The 26315-nt window shown below is 43.3% G+C and overlaps 1 protein-coding gene across 1 annotated transcript; it reads left to right on the top strand.

Moving 5' to 3' along the window:
- Positions 1-955: 955 nt before the first annotated feature.
- SLC25A5 (solute carrier family 25 member 5) lies at positions 956-4807 on the top strand. Its single transcript, XM_075835857.1, has 4 exons — positions 956-1140; positions 3403-3889; positions 3970-4110; positions 4295-4807. Exons 1-4 carry the CDS (start codon positions 1030-1032, stop codon positions 4450-4452), a joined length of 897 nt encoding a protein of 298 aa, XP_075691972.1. The 5' UTR covers positions 956-1029; the 3' UTR covers positions 4453-4807.
- Positions 4808-26315: the final 21508 nt, after the last annotated feature.

The following is a 26315-nucleotide window of genomic DNA, read 5'->3' as shown; positions in this document are numbered from 1 at the left end:
CACGGCCTTTTGTTGAAAGGGGTAAGTCGCTCAGCATTTTGAGTGGACATATATATTATTTATGGTAGACTTGAGCTTATGGCTAAGCCAGGTTAGGCTTCGTACACATCTGCGTCGGGCTCCGTTCCGTTGGAACGGACCCCTGACACAAACTGAAACCAGAGGTTTCAGTTTCCATCACCATTGATGTCAATGGTGACGGATTCGGTGGCAATGGTTTCAGTTTGTCTCAGTTGTGCAAGGGTTCTGTCGTGATGGAATCAATACCGTAGTCGACTATGTGAAAGGTCGTGGCGGGAATTCATTTTTTTACCACCACTCCAGTGTCGTGTCTATTTATTTTATCTTTACTTCGTCAGTGTTGATTTAGTTTATAGTTTATTAGTATGTTTTGTAATCCTATGTAGTATTGGAGCCGCCGTCTAGGACTCTATGCGAATAATTGGTTTCTGTAAGGTGACCCCGAATGTTGCCTTTGACTGACCCTATTGTGTACATTTTATACATAAAGTGGCAGCCACACTCCAAAGAAATCAATGAAAATCTCCAATGAGTTATGAGATGAAAAAGCAAATTGTGTAAGGCAAACAATAAGACAGACTGGGCCTTTTCTACTGTTCTCAGGTTCATTCACTTCAGGCAGAGAGGACGACTCCACGATTACAACTACGTTGTGATGTGTTATGACTTTGGGAAGGGGGGGGGGGTTGACTACACATTAACGTCGTCACCTAGCAACTCACTCTTTCACCCCCCCCCACGTCATCGTTCCCCAGCCCTATCCGTCCTGCGTTAGCAGCCCCTCCCTCTCCCTCCCAGCGCGGGCGCCGCAAAAGGAGACATTCCAATCCCGGCTCTACGTTCCATTCCCCCTTCCACTCGGTCCAATCAGCTGCAAGGGAACTTGAGCCCCGCCTCCAGCTGAACATTGCGTTCTATAAAAGCCGGCCATTTCCTCACCAGTCTCCCCAGCCCTCGGAAGCTCAGTGCTGCAATTAGAGCCACTCGCCTCTCCACCAACCGAACACCATGACCGACGCAGCTATCTCCTTCGCCAAGGACTTCTTGGCCGGCGGTGTGGCCGCTGCTATCTCGAAGACTGCTGTAGCACCTATTGAACGAGTCAAGCTTCTGCTGCAAGTAAGGAACTGCTCGGAGCGGGAAGGTTATTTAATTAAGCGGGACGTGGTGAAAATAATGTTAGGTGGTTTGGGCACAGTCCTGGGTGGGGGTGATTGGCACTGGCTTTTGTGGACCGTATCTGCAGTACATTGGATGCTCTTTGCTTGCAGCGTATTCTGGACGATGGCCTATGTAATCCGTAGTGTCCTTGAGTGCTCTTCCATTGACCGTAAGGGGCTGTGAATCCGGTGTATGATGTGGGTCATTGATTTCCGGTTACTATTCCTGCAGTGTGAATCTGCCGATTTTATTTCATGTTTGATCACATTCTCACTTCCCGTTGCCGGCCAAGGTCGCAGCAAGGAGATCGCAGTAATCACTCGCATCCGGGCATGATGACGGATCAGACTAGCATTAAGTAATCCTATGTAATTGTAGCTAAAGCTTTTCTGCTGTGCGGTTCCTATAGATTGCCCGGATCGTGCGCTTTGCCGAAAATGTAGTGAACAAGGATATCGCGATGTATTTAAAGCCGCACCATAAAGACTAAGCGCTATGATCAGAATCACTCGTTCATTCAATGGGCCTCAATGTGGGCCTCCTATAGTGACTTGTCCTTCCAGATGGAGGCTGCGGTTGTGTAATGACTTCCCGGGATTCTCCTCGCCCCGCCTCCTTTCTTTACCACGTGTTCGCAGCCGGCACAATGAATGAGCTGGTCACCATTTTGAGGCGCGCAGTACAGGGCCGGCTTCTGAGAGGAAAGATGCTCCACCTCACATCCTTTCCTAGTGCATTTTGGTTATATTTTTTTTTAACCCTTCGTTTGTATGACGTTCTTATACGTCCCTAATTGTTACCAATTAAGAGTTTTACCATGTTAACCCTTTGTTGTATGACCTTGCTATGTATTTTCTGAGTATTAAAGAGGCTCTGTCACCAGATCTTGCAACCCCTATCTGCTATTGCAGCAGATAGGCGCTGCAATGTAGATTACAGTAACGTTTTTATTTTTAAAAAACGAGCATTTTTGGCCAAGTTATAACCATTTTTGTAGTTATGCAAATGAGGCTTGCAAAAGTCCAAGTGGGTGTGTTTAAAAGTAAAAGTCCAAGTGGGCGTGTATTATGTGCGTACATCGGGGTGTTTTTAATACTTTCACTAGCTGGGCGCTCTGAAGAGAAGTAACATCCTCTTCTCTTCAGAACGCCCAGCTTCTGACAGTGCAGATCTGTGACGTCACTCACAGGTCCTGCATCGTGTCGGCCACATCGGCACCAGAGGCTACAGTTGATTCTGCAGCAGCATCAGCGTTTGCAGGTAAGATCGACTTACCTGCAAACGCTGATGCTGCTGCAGAATCAACTGTAGCCTCTGGTGCCGATGTGGCCGTCACGATGCAGGACCTGTGAGTGACGTCACAGATCTGCACTGTCAGAAGCTGGGCGTTCTGAAGAGAAGAGGATGTTACTTCTCTTCAGAGCGCCCAGCTAGTGAAAGTATTAAAAACGCCCCGATGTACGCACATAATACACGCCCAGTTGGACTTTTGCAAGCCTCATTTGCATAACTACAAAAATGGTCATAACTTGGCCAAAAATGCTCGTTTTTTAAAAATAAAAACGTTACTGTAATCTACATTGCAGCGCCTATCTGCTGCAATAGCAGATAGGGGTTGCAAAATCTGGTGACAGAGCCTCTTTAAATTTAAACTCTCCAATTTGTCCATATGAAGGCTCTAGTTGGTATCACTACATGATTGGGTGACTCCACATAAATAAATTCTAGCACTGGTAAATCAAAGTTCTTAACGTTAAGGTGTGACCCATCGGTTTATTAAAGGGACGTCTGAGTGCTCGGCTTTCCCAGACTCCTGAATGGCAAATAGGACAAGTTCCATGTTTTCCTCATTCATTACATTGAGACTTAGGGGGGGGTTGTACCAGTGTTGACAATATCAACGGGACCCCACCGACCGTGAGATTAAGGGTCCTAAATGTTAATGCCGTAACTGGCTGTTCACGTCCTTCCTCTGGACTTTGATTGGAAAAGTGGCGCACTGTGATTGAATAGTAAGGAGGAATAGGGTGTTCGGGACCCCCTTCCTCGCAATAGGTGGGACTATCAGCGATATCACTTATCCTAGGGACTTAATTTTTGTAATTATTTTGAACTTTTTTTCCCCCATTTTAACATATTGCTATAATACTTTTGCTGACATAACTTGAGTTGCTACACTTGGCGTATTATATAACTTTTTTTATTGTATATTTATTCTAGGTCCAACATGCAAGCAAACAGATCACCGCTGACAAGCAATACAAAGGAATCATGGACTGTGTTGTCCGTATCCCCAAAGAACAGGGTTTCGTGTCCTTCTGGCGTGGTAACCTTGCCAATGTGATCAGATATTTCCCAACCCAGGCCCTCAACTTTGCTTTCAAAGACAAGTACAAGAAGGTCTTCCTCGATGGTGTTGACAAGAGGACCCAGTTCTGGCGTTACTTTGCTGGAAACTTGGCATCTGGCGGTGCCGCTGGTGCAACCTCTCTGTGCTTTGTCTACCCACTTGACTTTGCCAGAACCCGTCTAGCTGCCGATGTGGGCAAAGCTGGTGCTGATAGAGAATTCAAAGGTCTTGGCGACTGCTTGGCTAAGATTTACAAATCCGATGGGTTTAAAGGCCTGTACCAGGGCTTCAATGTGTCTGTCCAGGGCATCATCATTTACAGAGCTGCTTATTTTGGCATCTATGACACCGCTAAAGGTGAGGATTGTGTGCCGTTACGTGCTACCCTTCCCGCTCCAGTATATAGACATGTTTAACATCCATTTTTCTTCCTCCAGGTATGCTTCCAGATCCTAAGAACACACACATCATAGTCAGCTGGATGATCGCTCAGACAGTAACCGCAGTGGCCGGTTTTGCCTCTTACCCATTTGACACAGTCCGTCGTCGTATGATGATGCAGTCCGGAAGGAGAGGAGGTATGAGCAGTGTTGCATTTTTCCGTTAACCTAGGGGATATCATGGCGAACAGTCACTTGTCTGTTTATATGTAATCGGATTGCCAGGCCGGTTAGTCTCATTGTTTGGTAGTATTCCTAATCGTAATATCTAGGGCGGGGGTCTGTTTAGTGGTTTGCCTAATGTTTCTCTTTTTCCTTGCAGCTGACATCATGTACAGTGGCACAATGGACTGCTGGAGGAAGATCGCACGTGATGAAGGCTCAAAGGCCTTCTTCAAGGGTGCTTGGTCCAATGTGCTGAGAGGAATGGGTGGTGCTTTTGTTCTGGTCTTGTATGATGAGATGAAGAAATACATCTAACCTGTCCCGATGTCTGTGACCTGGCATGCTGTACAATGTAACATACCCTGAGCGTTCATGGACTTTCTATTTTTTTTTTTTTTTGTCAAACACCTTTATTTATAACTTGTAACTGGTATTCTTACTGGTTAATGTTTGGGAACCAATTTGATTACGTCTCACCAGCTTTCCATGTTAACATGAATCATTCCCTTGTGCCCAAGTACCGCCATTGGAGCCTGCAGTGAAGGATCTGTAGCGCACCTATGGTGCTGGATGGGCTGACCTGATGGGACTCAATGCTCCTTTATTTTTTATTTCAGTCATTCATGTTTTTAAGTAACTTAGGTTGGTGGAAATAAAAAATACGGAACAATCTCGTGTGTTTCATGACTTCAGACAATGTTGAACAGAGTACCAAATCTAGAACAAGTCTGCCTTGGGCTAATAAAGCAGAAATTTCAAACCTTAACATGCTCTTATGTTTGGTCTATTAAAGTAATCTGTGACACACTGGGGCTGTACATTTTTTTGGGGGGTGTTAGGGTATGTTCACACAGGCTAATTTCAGCTGTTTTTTGAGCCGTAAATGCCTCCAGACATCTGCCCACTGATTTCAATGGAAAAAAACTGCGTTCCGTTCCAGTTTTAAAAAGTGTCATTTCTTCAGCCGTTTTCATTGACTATAGAAAAATGGCTGTGAAAAACGCGAGTTTCATTAAAACGACTGAAAATCAGGAGCTGTTCCTTTAGAAAACAGCTCTGTATTTTTAGCTGTATTTTGATAACCATGTGAACATAGCCTAACTATCACTTTAAGGGTTCCGCGATGGATTCCGCACAGAAATCTGCTTTAAATCCAGCAACAAAAGTATTGGGCTATCTCAAAGGATCTTAAATGAATTACTTAGTGTTGAAGACAAAAAAAATTATTGATCTCGGGAAAAATGCTGACATTCCACATATCAAATTTGACATCTTTACCTGGATATTTGCTATCTTTTGGAGTGAAATAAATAAGGTGTTGTGCCAGAGCTTAGATGACTCGTCTTTAGGCCGAAACATATACCTTAATCAGAAAATTAATTGGCCATGGAGATCTTTATATACTGCGTTTTACAGTCCATGTTTCGGCCCAAAGACCCTGCATCTCCAGTGGTTCAAGAACTGAACCTAGATCACAAAGGTTCAATTCAGTAGGTGTTACGGCCATCCGGATGCTTACTGTCGCCAGATTATAAGTGCCCTATCTCCTACCTGATCTTATAGGATCTGTAATGTAGAACAGTGGTTTTTATTTTGAAAAGCTATAATTTTTGAGCAAGTTATGAACAATTTTACATTTATGCTAATTAATGACAAACGGGGCGTTTTTAACTTTTTACCAAGTGGGCGTTGTAAAGAAGTGCATGACGCTGACCAATCAGTGTTATACACTTCTCTTCATTCATGCCCAGCTTGTTTCACTCCACAGCATGATCTCATGTCGCCTCCAGCCGTACCAGGACATTAATCAGAATCTGCAGCGGCTGGAGGTGATGTCTGTTGACACTTCCATGGCTCCGATGAAGAACCTGCGGGAGGAAGTCCCGTCACAGCGTGATCTCGCTGCGTGATCAGTGAAACAAGCTGGGCATGAATGAAGAGAAGTGTATGATGCTGATTGGTCAGCGTCATACACTTCTCTTTACATCATCCACTTTGTCAAAAGTTAACTGCCCAGTTGGTAATTAAGAACTAATTAGAATAAATCTAAAATTGTTCATAACTTGCTAAAAGTTTTTCAAAGTAAAAACAACTGTACATGACAGCGCCGATCAGATTAGGTAGAAGATAGTGCATTTATAATCTTGTGACAGACTCTTTAATAAAACTGCAGTAATACAAACTAACAGCACACGAGTGATCTCAATTTAAAAAATATTACACATGTTCTTGAAAGTTGAGCATACGGGGAGCAGCATGGTCATTGAGGTGAGAGGTTACGGTCACTGAAACAGATTAGTTCTTATAGTAGGTGGTTTTCGGTTTCAATTTTAGCTCATGTTGACCGTTCTCTACTCCTAATAACCATACGTGAACTAGAAATTTGGCACATACTGTATACCCAAAGCACTTTTGCTTCTTCGTGAAGGCACTGGTCACACAGCCGTACATTTTAGTATTGCTTTCTGTAAGTTTTATCATTATGCACCGAATGGATTTTTACTTGGATCACCATTTCCTGGGCAAAAAGGCTGAGCGTTTATCCAGTGTCAATGCCGCAACTGAGAAGATAGTAGACCGTGTTGGTGTTAGAAACTGGAGACCGGCATGTGGCTTGTTAACAAGCTGTTGAGCTGTAAATATTGAGCCTGCAATAACTGTCTTGATTTCTTGGACAGGAATAAATGTCCGTTTTGAATTCCAGGCATACTTCTCATCTGAAAGCCTAACAGCATCTATGATCGGATTCACCCAGCAGATGGATGTGTCTGTCAAAAAGCATGCTCATGTGGTGTAAGGGCTGTGCTGCTGTTCTGGTTTAGACACAATACACAGGATGTCTGGTTTCAGATGACACTAATATGGGCACATTTTTGCACCTGTACTACAGCTGCAAATGCCAGTGGGTCTGATGATGAACTTAAAAGTACAGTAGATCTCTATGATGCTGTTTGGTTCATTGGAACTGGTTGTTGGGATTTGTGGCTATAATATGGGGGCAGAAAAAAATGTGCCTGTATTATGCTTTCCTGTAACTGGCTGAACAGAAATATAGGCGCTGTGTATAGGAGTGTAAATATGGCAACATAAGCTATTTGCGCTGTTGTCTGGCCATATAGTTGGCAGTATAAGTCTTAAACAAAAAACTACGGTATCCATAAACCTCTGTATTTCAGACGCATGGTCAGTGCTCCTGCTTGTCATGTTTACGGCTGGATACCTTACCTATACTATTACAGTACAACAGCAAACCGGAAAAAAGAAAGCTGAAAAGAAAACCGCTTGGGATAGAACAAAAACCTTATTTGCTGATCAAATCCTGTGCCAATGCTTTGGTAATCCTAGCCGTTCTTTGTTCATTTTTCCTTCAGAGATGATAAGCCGTACATACATGTGACCACTGCAGGCTGTCACTGGCCACAGCGGTGTTCCTGGCATGTGTGGCAAGTGGTAGTTTTTGGAGCTGTTTTCAATAGAGTCTATGAAAATCGTCCCAAGAAGTGACCTGCAGTTTTTCACGGCCGTTTTTCAAAACAGCCCGTCGGAACAGAATGACGTTTTTTTCCATTGAAACCAATGGGCTGATGCTTGGAGGGATTCTGCTTCCAAATTTTCGTCCGTTTACGGGCAGAAAATAGGCCGTGTGAACATACCCTAATGCTTCTTGAGGAGGAACCACCTTGATTTTGGCTGTACTGATGCTAAATATTCCCATGTAAAAGTGGCCTTAAACGTTGGCTGGATTCACATGAGAGAAAAAGGCAAGACTTTCCGCAGTGTTTCTGTAGTATTTGTGCATTAAAATCTGCATGTGCTACGTGTGGATTTCGCGGTATATTTCATTCTTTCCACATTAAAAAAGGGTGAACATCCAGAACAGAATAAACATGCTGTGGATTTGAAAATCTTTAGCATAATCTGATTTCTGGCTGGAAAATGTTCCGCAGCGTGTGGATGAGATTTGTTCAAATCTCACCCATATTAGTGGGACTGTAATCCGCTGCAAATCCGCTTAATTTCCATCCTGTGTGAATCTAGCCTTACTATGGGATGTCCATAGAGTTGTGGTAAAATTGTGGCGTTAATGCAACTTCATTGTGTGAAATGGTCAGACTTTTTTTTTTTTTTTGCAAAGTTTGAAACTAAGGCTCCATGCACACAACCATAAAAAATCTCCATAATAGGGACCTGCCCGGTTCTATTGGCCGCGGATGCCTTTCGTTATCGTTACGGATAGGTGTCTGTGCCGTAGATCCGTGCCGGGAATTATGGAGCACGTCCTACTTTTCGTTTTTTTGCGGGCCGTGCTCCCATACTTTGTATGGGAGAACGGCCCGAAAATGCAGGCTGCGGCCGGCCGTGCCTGCAATGGCGGGCTGTGATTTCGGGTACGGCCGTGTGCATGAGGCCTAAAACTGTTTTTTTTCCTGCATGTAGCAGGTATGGTCATAGAGCCCTCATCTAATGGATGCATTACAGCTGTGTAAAGCCCGCCTTATGCCACTTTCACATGCCAGTATTTTGGTCAGTGTTTGTAAGCCAAAATCAGGAGGGGGTCCAAAACATGTAACAAGTACAAATCCTTCCATTATACCTCACTACTAGTTTTGCCATAAAAATACTGATGTGTCAATGCGACCAAAGGTCTGTTTACATAGGTGGGTCCTTTTGGAATACTTTGACAGGTTTATGTTTAAATAAAGGTGCTGAATAGTGTGATCTGTTATGCAAAAATATATACACTATATTATTTCTACAATAGATGTTAAAAGGCAGACAAATTCCAAACATGGTATATTTTTTTTACATATATATATATATATATATATATATATATATATATATAATTAGTGTGTGTGTCTATTGTATGGTATGCATTTGGATCCTTCTGAAAGAAACCTGAATTTAACTATATATGCAATAAAAAAAAAATGGCTACCTTAAAAGGGTATTATTACAAGTTACCCCCTATCTGTAGGGTAAGGGGTAACTTGCTGATCGGTGAGTGTCAGACCCCCATAGTTTACGGGAATTGGGACCCCGAAGAGGCCAGAACACCCCATTTTAAACGAGCGGCAGGTCACTCATGTGCACTGCTCCTCCATTCCTTCTCTATGACAGCGCCGGAAAAAGCCAAACACTGCACTTGGCTATCTCCGGCGCTCCCATATAGAATGAATGGAGCGGCAGCGAGCATGAGCGACCCGCAGCTCGGTTAAAACGAGAGGTTCAGGCAACTTTGGGGTCCCTGTTCTCGTAAACTGTGGGGGTCCGAGCTGTCGGACACCCATCGATCAGCAAGTTACCCCAAACCCTACGGATAGGGGGGTACCCCTTTAACTGAATGGCTCAAGCACAATATAAACTGCACCTAAGTTATATCCAGAAGTAATTATACATATGACCTATATGTAACAAATGGAACCTCAAAAAAGCATCTCTGTGAAGTAAAGCACTATATCTAAGTTGTTTCAAAAGTTTAGTCTAAAACTGAAAGATTTTTAGAAAAGAAAACATGTGCGGTAAGACATCCTTTATCACATCGTTAAAGTGAAACTTGCTGAGGCCTACATTTCATTCTGCTTTTCTAGGCCTGCACCTTGCACAGAGAAGATATGACCTCTATGAAGCTCACAGTCACCATTCAGGGTTAGTCTCCTCCTTGTTGGCTGGAAGGTAACAGCCCAGGAAGTAAGACGTCGGCTGTTAACTCTTTAGTGTGATACAAGTTGTGAGGAAATCTCTGCAGCTTCAGCCACATGACCCACTGCAGCAGTCAGAAGCAGGTCAGCTGTAGACATTGTCAGCTGGTGTAGGCATTGTCAGCTGGTTTTCCTTTGTGCATAGGAGAAAACGTAGTGGATTTTATATTGCACAGGATATTCCGATGATGAGGGCCACTCACTCACCACACAAAATGACATCGGACAAAATAAACCACTTTAGCAAATGTAAAACAAGTTTGTTAACTAGCAGACTCTAAGTACTGTAAAGGCCTACAGATCTCTCTGCTTGTAAAATATCTTTTTTTTTACCACTAGTGTGATTCATAGTTGAAATATAAATTATAGTCCTGCGCATGGCACGGTTGCATGCAAAGCGTAGAAATCATGATGGAACTTTCGTAGGCAGTGAATGAATGTTCGGACATTGGAATTATTGATCTTAATGCCTAAATTCTGCACAAATATCGAACATGGCTAATACTTGTCCTTTAGTGTCAGGTGTTCCATATGAATATCAGACATTTGGATCATTTAGTGGTACACTCATATGTTCTTGTCATGTATAAAACCTAAATATGTTATTTTATCATTTTGAAACTGAAGTTAGAATATTGCACAATTTCCTTTATTTTGTCCTGCTGCTGGAAAACCCGGCAATTGATTTATCGCTGGAAGTAAACGCCAGCACCCACATGTAGCTCTTCAGTGGAATTGTATGTATAGCTACTATATGGCACCCATTGAAACAATGGCTATCCAGGTAATACATGGATACACCAAGTACTTCACGGTCACTCCTGTAATTGCTCTCTAATAGAGTTGAGTTCAAAACCCCTTCCTCACTATGAGGGCTTATTCAGATGAACGTGTAATACATCTGTGCTACGCGTGTAATTTTCACGCGCGTCGCACGGACCTATGTTAGTCTATGGGGCCGTTCAGATTGTCAGTGATTTTCACGCAGCATATGGCCGCTGCGTAAAACTCACGACATGTCCTATATTTGGCCGTTTTTCGTGCATCACGCACCCATCGAAGTCAATGGTTGCGTGAAAATCACGCACAGCACACGGAAGCACTTCGGTGTGACACGCGTGATTCGCGCAACAGCAGTAAAAACTATGAATGAAAACAGAAAAGCACCACGTGCTTTTCTGTTTACAAACATATAAACAGAGTGTCATAATGATGGCGGCTGCGCGAAAATCACGCAGCCACGCATCATATGCTGCTGACACATGGAGCTGTTATGTACGTTTTGCGCACGCAAAACGCTGCGCTCGTGTGAATCCGGCCTCAGAGGTCCATATTTTAAGAGTGAGAGTGTATATGTAGATGACAAAGTATAGGAGTGCAATAAAGGATTACAGCATATTCTTTCAGATGGATGTCCCACAAAAGATGGAATGCCACTTATTGAAAGGCGACTGTACAGATCAGATAGATGTGAGCTGAAAGATCGTTCACCTGGCGTTTATCAACCAGGGCAAGTAGCTGCCAGATATGAGCTTGAGGCTGGATTCACACAACCATGTTACGTCCGTAATGGACGGAACGTATTTCGCCCGCAAGTCCCGGACCGAACACACTGCAGGGAGCCGGGCTCCTAGTATCATACTTATGTACGACGCTAGGAGTCCCTGCCTCTCCGTGGAACTACTGTCCCGTACTGAAAACATGATAACAGTACGGGACAGTAGTTCCACGGAGTGGTAGGGACTCCTAGCATTGTACATAGCTATGATGCTAGGAGCCCGGCTCCCTGCACTGAGTTCGGTCCGGGACTTGCGGCCGAAATACGTTCAGTCCATTACGGACGTAACATGCTCGTGTGAATCCAGCCTCAAGCTCATCCTCAGATACAATTATAGAGATCTAGAAAAATGTAGCACAGCCTATCTTCATTTGTTCCTAGACTGGATTGCTGGCGGGATGTAGTAGTGCACATACACATAGAGTATTGCCAGAAACAACAGTATCTACAGGCAACTATGTATGTCCAGACCACATTTGCTGCAGACATTTACCATGCGTTTTCCTAAGGGTATGTGCACACGATAACGTCAATTACGGCTGAAATTACGGAGCTGTTTTCAGGAGAAAACGGCTCCTGCATTTCAGACGTAATTGCTCGTACTCGTGTTTTGCGAGGCGTCAATTACGGGCGTAATTTGGAGCTGTTCTTCATTGGATTCAATGAAAAACGGCTCCAATTACATCCCAAGAAGTGTCCTGCACTTCTTTTGACGAGGCTGTAATTTTACGCGCCGTCTTTTGACAGCGACGCGTAAAATGACAGGTCATCGGCACAGTACATCGTAAAGCCCATTGAAATGAATGGGCAGATGTTTGCCGATGTATTGGAGCCGTGTTTTCAGGCGTAATTCGCGGCGTAAAACGCCTCGTTTACGCCTGAAAATAGGTCGTGTGAACCCAGCCTTATTGTTCACACAAAAAAAGTTAACTATATTATTATCGGGAGTGAAAAAATACCAGTCACCAACGTCAATTCTGCATTCACTTTCAGACTGTATAATGACTAGCATAACAGTTGTATCAGGGCTTTGCATCATTAGAGAGTTATATTTTTCTATGGTTAGATATTCCTTTTGAATGTTACAACTATTTACTCTGAACCCCATTGAAGTTGATGAAGAGTCTACGAAGAACTCACAAGGGGATTACTGGGTCTCATTTATACCAGTGTAGAAAAATGGAGGATTTGCTCATAGCAGCAGCAGCCTCCACTTCCTATAGGCACTTTCGTACATGTCTACAATATTGATCATGAAAGTTACAACTGCTGAGTGTAGATTACAATCCAGTATAACGTTACTGACTACAGTCACACTTTCCCATGAATGTCACAACCTGGGGGTGTGCGTCTAAGAAGGCCGCAAACTGCAATGTAATTCAGTTGTAAGGTTTGGCATGTCCACGTCACAAATGGTCATGTGCCAAAGTGCTGCCCTGTTCATGCCCATTTAAATCATCAACGTTTATATGAATCAGTAACTCAGCAAGTTATGGCATGCAATACACAAGAGAAAGATCAACCGGGTGTGCCATTCCCCTGACTCGTAAGGTCATGCTGACAGAGAGGTCTAACATTGAGTATTCACTATAATAAGTCCGCTCTGTAGTGTCTGTGTCCTTATTGCTGCTGTCTGGCTGTAGCTGGATAGACGAGACCTGATTTACAAGCAGCTTCTGGCCAGGGGCAGGTTTAAACCAGATACCTTATAGGTTCTGCCTGCCCTTCACAAGGAGTTTGAGGACACCTTGCTTGGAAGACACATCCCAGAATACTATGTAAATTAACCACTGGGACATTTTTGTTTTTTTTCTCTACTGGACAAGTTTAGACTTCGCTGAATAAATTTCTGCAAATTTTCAAATTCCTAGACCAAAACAGAATCAAAATGATATTCCCTGTAGCTTTTATTACATGTCCACCATGTTTATTACACCATGACACAAAGTGAAAGTAAGAGTATGTGCACACACACTAATTACGTCCGTAATTGACGAACGTATTTCGGCCGCAAGTACCGGACAGAACACACTGCAGGGAGCCGGGCTCCTAGCATCATACTTATGTACGATGCTAGGAGTCCCTGCCTCGCTGCAGGACAACTGTCACGTACTGTAATCATGTTTTCAGTACGGGACAGTTGTCCTGCAGCGAGGCAGGGACTCCTAGCATCGTACATAAGTATGATGCTAGGAGCCCGGCTCCCTGCACTGTGTTCGGTCCGGTACTTGCGGCCGAAATACGTCCGTCAATTACGGACGTAATTAGTGTGTGTGCACATACCCTAAATGTAACTACATATGCCTACCACAGCGTAGCTTCCTGTTCTCATGGTGGAGGCCGCCATTTGTAAAATGAAGATAACAATTTGGTTTATCTATGTCTCTACAAGTTCATAGACTGTTTTTTTTATTGATATTGGTTCAACCCACAAAATCTTATCAATATGTTATAAATAAAACCCACTTGTAAGGTGGCCAAAGTGAACCGCCCTTACAATGCTCTGTCGGGTGCCGTATGTACGGAGCATTTCTTCTAGGAGAGACAGCTCTGTGCATGGTGCACACCTATTGAGGAATACGGCATATACTAGGTTGTGTTCAGAAACGAGAAGAGAATTTATTATTAATTCAGTGTGACTGGAAATCTACACCCCTTTGGGATTACAGCCACATCTGTGCTTTACAGAAATACCTGCGTCAATACTATATGTCAACCTAGCGCATACATTTTACCTTACATTTATTTCCGGCCTTGTAATCAGTCATGTTTTAGGCCATGTTCACACTGGGAATAGTACTGCATTGTACCGCTTCGTTTGTTTACATGTAAAGTAATCCAGCATTACGGGTAATAATATCTCAGAGATAAATTTGCATCCTGTAGTTGGATATCATGTCTATCATGTACAGTCAGGCCTTATTCACACGAACGTGTTTAACGTCCGTGATACGCGTGTGAAAATCACGCGCGTCGCACGGACCTATGTTAGTCAATGGGGCCGTTCAGACAGTCTGTGATTTTCACGTATGTCCGCTGCGTAAAACTCACAACATATCCTATACTTGGCCTTTTTTCGCGCATCACGCACCCATTGAAGTCAATGGGTGCGTGAAAATCACGCACGGAACACGGACGCACTTCCGTGTGACGCGCGTGATTCGCGCAACAGTAGATAAGGAAGGGAAGGAAAAAATAAAAGCACTTCCTTCATTTTTTTTTCTAAACATCAAAAACGGGTGTCATAAGCATGGCATATGTGTGAAAATCACGCAGCCAACACTGATGACACACGGAAGTGCAACGCGCAAAAAACGCAGCATTGTTTGCGTGCGCAAAACGCACACATTCATGTGAATAAGGCCTTATATGTAGGAACAGCTAATTGCCACATAGAGTTTTTCTTGTGGTTTGTTGCATTAGGGAAGGTCTGTTTTCGAATTTGTTTCTGACAGCTCCATGTGTAAAAGCCGGCTGCCAGGAATGTGGTTAACGATGAACGCTACTCCTGCTTCCAAGGACACAGCTTTATTGACACATCAGCAGTCGTGACTCTGGTAGTTACTTTGTAAGTGCTGCAACCTTTGTGCATGGAGTAACCATTCAACCCCTAGGCTGAGTTCCCACATTGGATCCAGGAGAGCGGACCGATGAGGTCTTTCTTTATATATTTCTTCTTTCTAGGTCTGTCCCTGGTTTTGGCTAAAAAATAAATAAATGCAAAATCTGCAGCAAATTTGCACTGTGGGCACCCAACCTTAGGCCTTATTCACACAAACGTATAATACGTCCGTGGTACGCGCGTGATTTTCACGCGGGTCGCACGGACCTATGTAAGTGAATGGGGCCGTTCAGACTGTCAGTGAATTTCATGCAGCGTATGTGCGCTGCGTAAAACTCACGACATGTCCTATATTTGCTCGTGTTTCGTGCTGCACGCACCCATTGAAGTCAATGGGTGTGTGCAAATCGCGCTCGGCACACGGAAGCCCTTCCGGGTGCCGTTTGTGATGCGCGCTACAGTAGTAAAAACTATGAATGAAAACAGAAAAGCACCACTTGCTTTTCTGTTTGTAAAGATAAAACCAGAGTGTCATCATGATGCCGGCTGCACGAAAATCACGCAGCCGCGCATCATATGCTGATGACACACGGACCTTTTGCACGCACCAAACGGACACAGTGTAAAAAATCTGCGGATTCTAGGCATGCTGCAGATTTTTTAAATCTACTGCATGTCCTATCTGTAGCGGAGATGTAGTGGATTTTCACCAAGGGTTTTATTCATTGCAATTCAAGGAATGAAAATCTGCGTCTAAGGCCTGATTTACACGAGCGTGCGCAAAAGGCACTTAACAGCTGCGTGTGTCATCAGCGTATGATGCGCGGCTGCGTGATTTTCGCGCAGCCGCCATCATTATGATACTCCGTTTGGATGTTTGTAAACAGAAAAGCACGTGGTGCTTTTCTGTTTACATTCAGAGTTTGACAGCTGTTGCGCGAATCACGCACCCATTGACTTCAATGGGTGCGTGATGCGCGAAAAACGGCGAAATATAGAACATGTCGTGAGTTTTACGCAGCGGACTCACGCTGCGCAAAACTCACGGACTGTCTGCACTGCCCCATAGACTTGTATAGGTCCGTACGAGCCGCGTGTAAAGCACGCGGGTCGCACGGACGCATATCACGCTCGTGTAAATCAGGCCTAACTTCCGCACCAAATCAACAACAAAAGGTGGAGGAGTTGCTCATAGCAGACAAATTCCAGGTTTCATTGGAATTGCAACAGACTGGTTGCTATGGGCATCTCATACAATTTTTCTGTGCACTAGTTATGATAAATATTCCCCAAATGGCTTTGAGGGGAAAAGTGTACAAAAACGTACATAAGGCCTACTTCACACACACTTTTTTTTCTGCCTCTTTGCTTGTAAAAACTCCCATAAATTGAAAGTGTTTTTCATTTTGTTTTGTTTTAAAAAAAAATAAAAAACTCTGTGGGTCAAAAAAGCACACCAAAAGACTAGAAAAACGCCACAAACAAAAAAGCACTGTAGTACATATTATATTTCACTCTAAACTTTCAGTTAACATCTGCCCACAAAGTATTTCGGCCAAAAATACTGCATGGAAAAACACCACAATAAAGGCACTTTTTTTTCCCCCAAAAACACTGTGAGTGAAACCTCCCTAGATAATTTGCTCTTGATGCAAAGTCTACATTACCAGGGAGATTTCAGTTAGGTCAGATTCACACGAACGTGAGGAAACTTGTCACGTTTTTCACGTCCAAGGTGCCTCCGTGCAGGTCCCATTTTCACAGATCCCCATAGGCTTGAGCCTATGGAGGGATCCATGAAAACGGAACAAAATAGGACAGGTTCTATTTTTCAACGGCCGTCACACAGATTTATTCTACACTCGTGTGAATCAGGCCTTAGAAACATAGACCACAAGGGTTAATGTATTTAACCCATAGACTACTGGAGATACAATGCAGTTAACCCACTAGGCCACCCAAGATAATGTAATAAACCTCCTTAACCACCAGTGATAAGGCAGTTGAGATAGCTCTGAATCTGGCCATACACATTAGATTAATGTTCTGGACGTTCACTCTGGATTTCAATGTAGCAGGGACAAAATCCACTCATAAAACATTCTTATTTTTCTGCAGAAACAGTGCGGATATGCAGCATTTCCGTCCCGTGTGAATCCTGCCTTATTAATCTGTTGTTTTGGCTATTTAAAATTTACTAGTGTATGGCCACGTATACATTTTAGTTATCCAATATTGTTGGAGAAACTGTATAAGGCTGGGTTCACACGGGACAGAAATGCTGCGTATTTTCCATCCAGAATTGCGGACGGAAAATACGTAGCAGAATATAGTAGCAGCAAAGTTGATGTGAATGAACAAATCTCATCCGCACGCTGTGTAAAATTTCAGTCCTGAAATTCACCTGCGGTGCACATTTTTCGTTCCGCAGCATGTCGATTCCTGCTGCGGAAAGTGGACTGAATTCCTGCGTTTTTCAGAGGAGATGTCACCATCTCACAGACTTGAAAAAAACCGCAACAAAATCTGCGCTGTTTTCTGCAGCAATTCCGTGTGGACAAGCCCTTACTGTCCTAGCCATGAATATGAGATTTAACAAATTGCCTCATGTCCTTAGAGGGAGGCTTCATTTGTTCTGGAATCACATGTCCTAGTTCCATTTCTACAGCATTTCAGTGTATATATATATATATATATATATATATATATATATATATATATATATATATATATGTGTGTTTTTCGTTTCCAAGGTTATTCCCATGCTCCCACAGTTCAGCATAAACGACTGAAAGTAAGGGTATGTTCACACGAGGGCGTCCGTTACGGCTGAAATTACGGGGATGTTTCAGCCTGAAAACATCCCCGTAATTTCAGCCGTAACGGCATGTGCAGGCGCTTGAACGCCGCGTCAATTACGGACGTAATTGGCGCTGCTATTCATTGGAGTCAATGAATAACGGCTCCAATTATGGCCAAAGAAGTGACAGGTCACTTCTTTGACGCGGGCGTCTATTTACGCGCCGTCATTTGACAGCGGCGCGTAAATATACGCCTCGTGGGAACAGACAAACGTCTGCCCATTGCTTTCAATGGGCAGATGTTTGTCAGCGCTATTGAGGCGCTATTTTCGGACGTAATTCGGGGCAAAAACGCCCGATTTACGTCCGTAAATAGGCCGTGTGAACATACCCTAAGAATATACAACAAAGAGACATCATGCCTCACTTTCTACAGAGCACAATGTTGATGGACATCTTGTGGGTCATGATGACAGTCAGGGGGTTTCTGGAATTTGTAGTCCCACAACTGCCAAAAGACCGCAGGGTTCTTAATTGAATCTTAAAACACCACCTGAAGGTTAGGACAACTAACAAGGTCACGCACAAGCAGCAGTCCAAGCTGAAACAAGCTGTTTCAGGCAGTCACACTATGTACTTTAACCCTTGGACTGTCAAAGAGTTCCCATCAAGTACTAACATTCCTTGTTAGCATTTACTTTAGAAGTGTGAACTCATGACAATAAGGCCCCACGCACACGGCCGGTCGCATTTTCGGGCCGTGCTCCCATACAAAGTATGGGAGCACGACCTGTAAAATATGAAAAATAGGACACGCTCCATAATTCCTGGCACAGTTCTACGGAATGGTGTCCGCAGCCAATAGAACTGAATGGATCTGTAAAAGAAGCGGTTTTACGGTCGTGTGCATGGAGCCTAAAAGATGGCCACATTCTACTCCTGCTGCAGCTTCACAAGAGTTTGGCAGATCACAGAATACACTTTGTAATCATTCACTATATTGTCACAAAAGGCAAATATTGTACATGTTCTGAAAGGCAATGACCAGTGTAATGGCCTATATCGCATTTATACCACACATTATTCACGCTATAATGTTTACATGATGAACAATATACACAATTGTTAAACTATTTGAAATAAACAGATTTCCCCCCTATTTATACAGGTGCAGTAACTGAAGGTGCCCATATAACTTATAATAATTGGTAATAACACGGCTGGAAAAGACGACCATTAAGGATCATCGCTCTGTGTATGTTGCTACAACAATCGTTTCAGCGATACTTCAAGTCACTAAGGAGTTGCATGGCCACAGGCCAAGGCCAGACTCACACGAACGAGTGCAAATTTGGACGTGAAAAATGGCAGTTTTTCACGACTGAATTGCACCCGTGCGAGTCCCGTTTTCACGTATCCCCATCGACTTGAGTCTATCGAGGGATCTGTGAAAAAGGAAGAAAATAGGACACATTCTATTTTTCAACAGACCCTTCACACGGTCCATTGAAACAACGGCCATGTGAACGGCGCAATGAAATACATGCGTCCCTTGTTTTAACGGCCTTCACACGGACTTATACTACAGCCGCCTGAATTCGGCCCAAGTGTGTTTGTACAGGTATCGAAAATCTCTAAAAATTACTAATAAGCTTCTTAACCTATATCATGGGGGAACATTATTACTTATACTATACACCTGAGCTGCTGCAGAACCTTTTTTTTTTTTACAAGTGGTTTCACACGTGCGATTTTGATGCAGTTTTTGAAACCAATGACAGGTGTGGATGGTAAAGACGGGGAAGGTACTGTACATAGGCAAAATTCAATTTCTCTTTTTTGAATTCACTCCTGGTTTTAGCTTAAAAAAAACTGCATCAAAATGGCACGTGGAAAGTAACCTCACGAGGAATGGAAAGCTTCATTTCATTGATTAATTGATATTAATCGTTAACGACCCAGCCATTTTTCGTTTTTACGTTTTAGTTTTTCACTCCCCGCCATCCAAGAGCCATAACGTTTTTATATTTCCGTCAATGGAGTGGTGTGAGGGCTTATTTTTTTGCGGGGGGAGTTGTAGCTTCTATTGGCACCATTTAAAATACCATATAATGTCCTGGGAAAAGGAAAAAAAATATTTGTTGGGTGGAATTGGAAAAAAACTAAATTCCTCCATGGTTTTTGGTGTTTTGTTTTTAAGGCTTTCACTGTGTGATAAAAACGACAACTGAACTTGATTCTGCGTCTCAGTATGATTACGGTGATACCAAATTTATATTGTTTTTTTATATTTTACTACTTTTACAAAGAAAAAACTATTTGTTAAAAAAAATGTTCTGTTTCACCACATTCTGAGGGCCATAACGTTTTTATTTTTCCGTTGATCGAGCGGTGTGAGGGCTTATTTTTTGCGGGATGCGCTGTAGTTTTTATTGGTACAGACGATTTTTTGATCACTTTTTATTTCATTTTTTTAAGAGCTAAGTTGACCAAGAAACAATGACTTAGGTGGTTCCATTTTTATTTTTTTTACGCCGTTCACCGTGCGAGTTAAATAATGGTATATTGTAATAGTTCGGACTTTTACAGACACAGCGATACCAATTTTATTTTTTTTAACTTTGTTCTTGAGGAAAAATTTTAAAAGGGCGGATTTTTGAAATTTTAATATTTTTGTATTTTTTTTTACACTTTTTAAAAATGTATTTAACTTTTTTTTTTTACACATTTTATTAGTACCCCTAGGGGACTTGAACCAGCGATCGTTAGATCAATATATACAATATATTGTAATTTTTACAGGCTTCTGCTAAGCCATGCCGGAGGCATGGTTTAGCAGAGGCAGACAGAAGGCAGACCTGGGTGCCTTTATTAGGCCCCCGGGCTGCCATGACAACCATCGGCGCCCCCCAATCGCTGGGGGGAGGGCTGGGATGTCGGAGGTATGCCCATTCAGATCAATAGATTGTTGCATCAATGGATTGTTGTCTCCACCCTGACCAAGATATAAGGAACCGAGGACCCCCTCTATTAACTCAGAACTCTCTAAGGGTATGTTTCCGCGGGTCGGACACGCTGCGTAAAAGTACACAGCGTATCCGACCTAGAACCCGCATGGAATTCTGGCTGAAAAACTGCGCTAAATTGTGGCTGCAGCAGTCACATGGGATGAAACGTCCTAGGAGGCCAGGCTGAAAGCAGAACAGAGGGATGCGTCTCTATGACAACGCCTGTAAATATTAAACTTTTTTATTCATTTTAAACAAAACAAGGTTTTTTTTTTCCTGATTTACAGTTTTTGCAGCGGTTCCTCAGCATTTCCGCGGCAAAAATGGCAACATTTTCTATTTATTCTGGGTTTTACCTTCCTATTGAAATAGATGGGGAAAACCCACAACAGAAGAGCAACGTTTCCGCAGCATAAGGCTGGGTTCACACGTGGCGGAATTTCACTTAAATTCCGCTGCGGACACTCCGCAGCATTAATCCGCAGCGGAGCCGTTTGTCCATTGACTTACACTTTAATTTAGCAGTGTTCGTTTAGACGAGGCGTAAAATTCCGCTGCGGAGCATAGGCTGCGGAGCGGAATTTGGTGTCCGCAGCATGCTCTGTCTGTTGCGGAGCAGTGGCGGACTCATGGCGGAATTTCTCCATTGACTTCAATGGAGATTCTAATTTCCGCAATGAAGTCCGCAGCTGTCATGCACATGTTATGTGTGATGCGGATCCGTCTTGCTTTTTTAAGTTGACATTTCTTCATTCTGGCTGGACCTATGTATTTCTAGGTCTACAGCCAGACTGAGGAAGTCAATGGGGCTCCCGTAATGACGGGAGCGTTGCTAGGAGACGTCAGTAAATAGTCACTGTCCAGGGTGCTGAAAGAGTTAAGCGATCGGCAGTAACTGTTTCTGCACCCGGGACAGTGACTACCGATCCCAATCTACATGTATCTGTAAAAAAAAATGAAGTTCATACTTACCGAGAACTCCCTGCTTCTGTCTCCAGTCCGGCCTCCCAGGATGACGTTTCAGTCTAAGTGACGGCTGCAGCCAATCACAGGCTAATAACAGGCTGCAGCGGTCACATGGACTGCCGCGTCATCCAGGGAGATCGGGCTGGATGCCGAAGGAGGGACGCGTCACCAAGACAACGGGCGGTAAGTATGAATTTCTTTGACTTTCACAAGGGAAAGTGCTGTCCCTTCTCTCTATCCTGCACTGATAGGGAGAAGGGAAGTACTTTTACCGCAGTCCGCAGCAGCTAGTCCGCATCAATTTACTGCACATTTTGTGCAGATCCGCAGCAGAATCTGCAACGCAGATTCTGTGCGGCATTGATGCGGACAGTTGCGGAGGAAATCCGCCACGTGTGGTCATGCCCTAAATTGACATGCAGCTTAAATGCTGCAGAATTTCCGCAACAGAATTCTGTGCTAAAATTCCGCAGCATTTACAGTAGCAGCAAAGTGAAAGGAGATTTTGAGAAATCTCATGCACACGATACAGAAAATATCTGCAACGAAGACGTTCATAAATTGACTTGCGGTGCAAATTTTTAATCAATGTCAATCATGTCAATTTATACTGTGCATTTGTTGCTTATCTGTTGCGGCTTTTCTCTATTGAATTTCATGGGGATGTATAACCCGCAACAAATAGCCAAGATACAATAGCAAAATACAATTAATTGCACCATGTAAATAAATCCTTAGCGTATGTTCACACCTGGCATATTTAGGTTGCAGAAATCTGTTCCCTTCAACTGAACAGAGATTTTAAAAACGACACACACATGCTGCAGAAATAGCGCCATTCAGATTTATGGAACGGATTTGTTGTGGAATTTTAGTTGTAGAAAAAACAAACCCCATTCACTTACAGTTTAAAAAAATCTGTTGCAGATTTTAGGCATGCTGCCGATTTCCAAATCCGCAGCATGCCCTATCTGTAGCAGAAATTAGATTTTTACAACGGATTTCATTCATTGCAGTTTTAAAAGTGAAATCCGCGGCTATATCAGCCTCAAACATATACCGTGAGAATATAATATTGTGGTTGCCCCATAGACATAACACTTGATATACTTATATGCTGCCCACAATGCTGGATATAATCCAATCAGAAAGACATTATATTCTACTTTCTGGCTGCCAGATGATCAGGCGTTTTATTGTAGCTCTGGCCCCTAGAGGGAAGTATTCTATGAATGTTGTCATACGAGGGTACAAAAAGGAAAAGTGATTCCACCCATATAGATCTATCAAATTCCAAGCATCATTTTTTTTTTCCCCCTTACTACACATAGAAAATGTACAAAAATATGTGTGAGTGAAATTAATAAAAAAAATTCTGCAGTTATTGTTACCAATCACCCCTAAATGTGGTAATAAGCAGACGTATAGCAATAATCAGACATATGTTTACGTTTATCAGCATTTACACCTAAAATCAAAAGATCTTCAGTAAATGGAAGAGTCCTCATCCGTCAAGATATCATCAGTCGTTTCTTACATGATTGTGCAATACAGGGTATTCCACCAGGGAAGTTCACCTCAATAGATTATTTTTCTGCTGAGGCGGCAGTGTTTGTCAGAGTAAATATCTCTGGAGGACTGAAAGACAGACTCAAAAGCCCCACTCATCATGGTGGTGTGGGTCAAATTTTCATAATTTTTCTATTTTTTAGCATGTAACTCCTTAAGGGTATGTTCACATGCAGCAGATTAGTTGCAGATAATTACGCGACTCAAAAATCAATTGCAGAAGGGCCAGTTCACACGTTGCGTAAATACTGTGGATTTTCTGCAATGGAATTAGTTGTGGAAAATCCGCAGCAGATTCAGTAGCAGCAAAGTGGATGAGATTGAACAAATTTCATCCACACGCTGTGTAAATGCTGAGCGGAAATACCGCTCAGAAATTGACATGTGATGCGGAAATTAATTCCGCAGCATGTCAATTGTCTTTACGGAAATGCTGCTTATATGTTGCAGGATTTCCCCATTGCATCTAATAGCAGTTGTTTAGTTGTTTTGCGGCAAATTCGCAGCAATCCCGCCGCAAGAAACGGAACTAAGAAAAAAAAATGAAACTTACCTAGGAATCTAGTAGACCCATAGGTGTATAACCGCCGGGTCTTTGACTGTGTGAAGGAAAGGGTTAATATAGTTAAAGTTTTAGCTAGGGATCAAGTCCGTTACCGGGTCCAGCTTGTCAGGGGTTAACAAGGCCTTACCTTATTGGCCGGATTCATCCCCCCTCCATCCAGGGGAGGGGTCATGGTACTCACCCCGCTTCTTCCTCTAGGTGATAAAAGGACAGGGTTCCCGCTCCTGGGCCTTTTTTGGCCATAATCTCCCTCTCTCCCGCCCATTTTACAGAGTAAGGCCTCATGCACACGACCGTATTTTTGTCCACCTGTAAATACTGGCGTAAATACGGGTCCTTGGTCACACGTATTCGACCCGTATTGCACCAGTATTTACGGACCCGTGCCCGTAAATACGGGTCCGGTGTCACCAGTATTCCACCCGTATTTACTGGCACGTTTTTGGCTGCAAAATTGCACTGCAGTAATCAGCAGCCCCTTCTCTCTATCAGTGCAGGATAGAGAGAAGGGGCAGCCCTTTCCGTAATAAAAGTAAAAGAAATTCATACTTACCCGGCCGTTGTCTTGGTGACGCGCCCCTCTCTTGACATCCAGCCCGACCTCCCTGGATGACGCGGCAGTCCATGTGACCGCTACATCCAGTGATTGGCCTGTGATTGACTGCAGCAGTCACATGGGCTGTAACGTCATCCCAGGAGGCCGGACTGGAGGAAGAAGCAGGGAGTTCTGGGTAAGTATGAACGTCTTTTTTTTTTTACAGCTTTATCTATATTGTAATCGGTAGCCACTCTCCAGGGTGCTGAAACAGTTACTGCCGATCGTTTAACCCTTTCAGCACCCTGGACAGTGACTATTTACTGACGTCGCCTAGCAACGCTCCCGTAATTACGGGAGCACACACGTAGTCACCCGTAATTACGGGAGCCCCATAGACTTCTATGGGCTGCCCGTGCCGTAATTATGGCCTGAAATAGGACATGTTCTATCTTTTTCAACGGCACGAGCACCTTCCCGTAAGCATACGGGGAGGTACCCATGGCCAGTAGAAGTCTATGGGCCCGTAATTACGGGCCGTATTTATGGCCCGTAATTACGGGAGTTTTTACGGTCGTGTGCATGGGGCCTAAGTTTGTAGGAGTTTTTCCAAAAAAAAAACAGTTGGTCAATAGTACTCAGAGGTTAAGCAAGGTAAAGGGCATTGCTTTACATGTATTTGCACTATTCTTCGATTTGTGTTTAGTTATTTCTGTTACATTAAAAATGTATGATATACACTACCGTTCAAAAGTTTGGGGTCACCCAGACAATTTTATCAAATGAGTTGCAAAATGACTAGAAAATATAGTCAAGACATTGACAAGGTTAGAAATAATGATTTTTATTTGAAATAATAATTTTCTCCTTCAAACTTTGCTTTCGTCAAAGAATGCTCCATTTGCAGCAATTACAGCATTGCAGACCTTTGGCATTCTAGCTGTTAATTTGCTGATGTAATCGGGAGAAATATCACCCCATACTTCCAGAAGCCCCTCCCACAAGTTGGATTGACTTGATGGGCACTTCTTGCGTACCATACGGTCAAGCTGCTCCCACAACAGCTCTATGGGGTTGAGATCTGGTGACTGCGCTGGCCACTCCATTACAGATAGAATACCAGCTGCCTGCTTCTTCCCTAAATAGTTCTTGCATAATTTGGAGGTGTGCTTTGGGTCATTGTCCTGTTGTAGGATGAAATTGGCTCCAATCAAGCGCTGTCCACAGGGTATGGCATGGCGTTGCAAAATGGAGTGATAGCCTTCCTTATTCAAAATCCCTTTTACCTTGTACAAATCTCCCACTTTACCAGCACCAAAGCAACCCCAGACCATCAGATTACCTCCACCATGCTTGACAGATGGCGTCAGGCACTCTTCCAGCATCTTTTCAGTTGTTCTGCGTCTCACAAATGTTCTTCTGTGTGATCCAAACACCTCAAACTTCGATTCATCTGTCCATAACACTTTTTTCCAATCTTCCTCTGTCCAATGTCTGTGTGCTTTTGCCCATATTAATCTTTTCCTTTTATTAGCCAGTCTCAGATATGGCTTTTTCTTTGCCACTCTGCCCTGAAGGCCAGCATCCCGCAATCGCCTCTTCACTGTAGACGTTGACACTGCCGTTTTGCGGGTACTTTTTAATGAAGCTGCCAGTTGAGGACCTGTGAGGCGTCTATTTCTCAAACTAGAGACTCTAATGTACTTGTCTTGTCGCTCAGTTGTGCAGCGGGGCCTCCCACTTCTCTTTCTACTCTGGTTAGAGCCTGTTTGTGCTGTCCTTTGAAGGGAGTAGTACACACCGTTGTAGGAAATCTTAAGTTTCTTGGCAATTTCTCGCATGGAATAGCCTTCATTTCTAAGAACAAGAATAGACTGTCGAGTTTCACATGAAAGCTCTCTTTTTCTAGCCA

Source organism: Rhinoderma darwinii, chromosome 8 (assembly GCF_050947455.1).
Source record: "Rhinoderma darwinii isolate aRhiDar2 chromosome 8, aRhiDar2.hap1, whole genome shotgun sequence".
In the NCBI taxonomy this organism is placed as follows: Eukaryota; Metazoa; Chordata; class Amphibia; order Anura; family Rhinodermatidae; genus Rhinoderma; species Rhinoderma darwinii.
The sequence above is the reverse complement of the archived record's forward strand: the minus strand, read 5'-3'. Positions and strand labels throughout refer to the sequence as shown.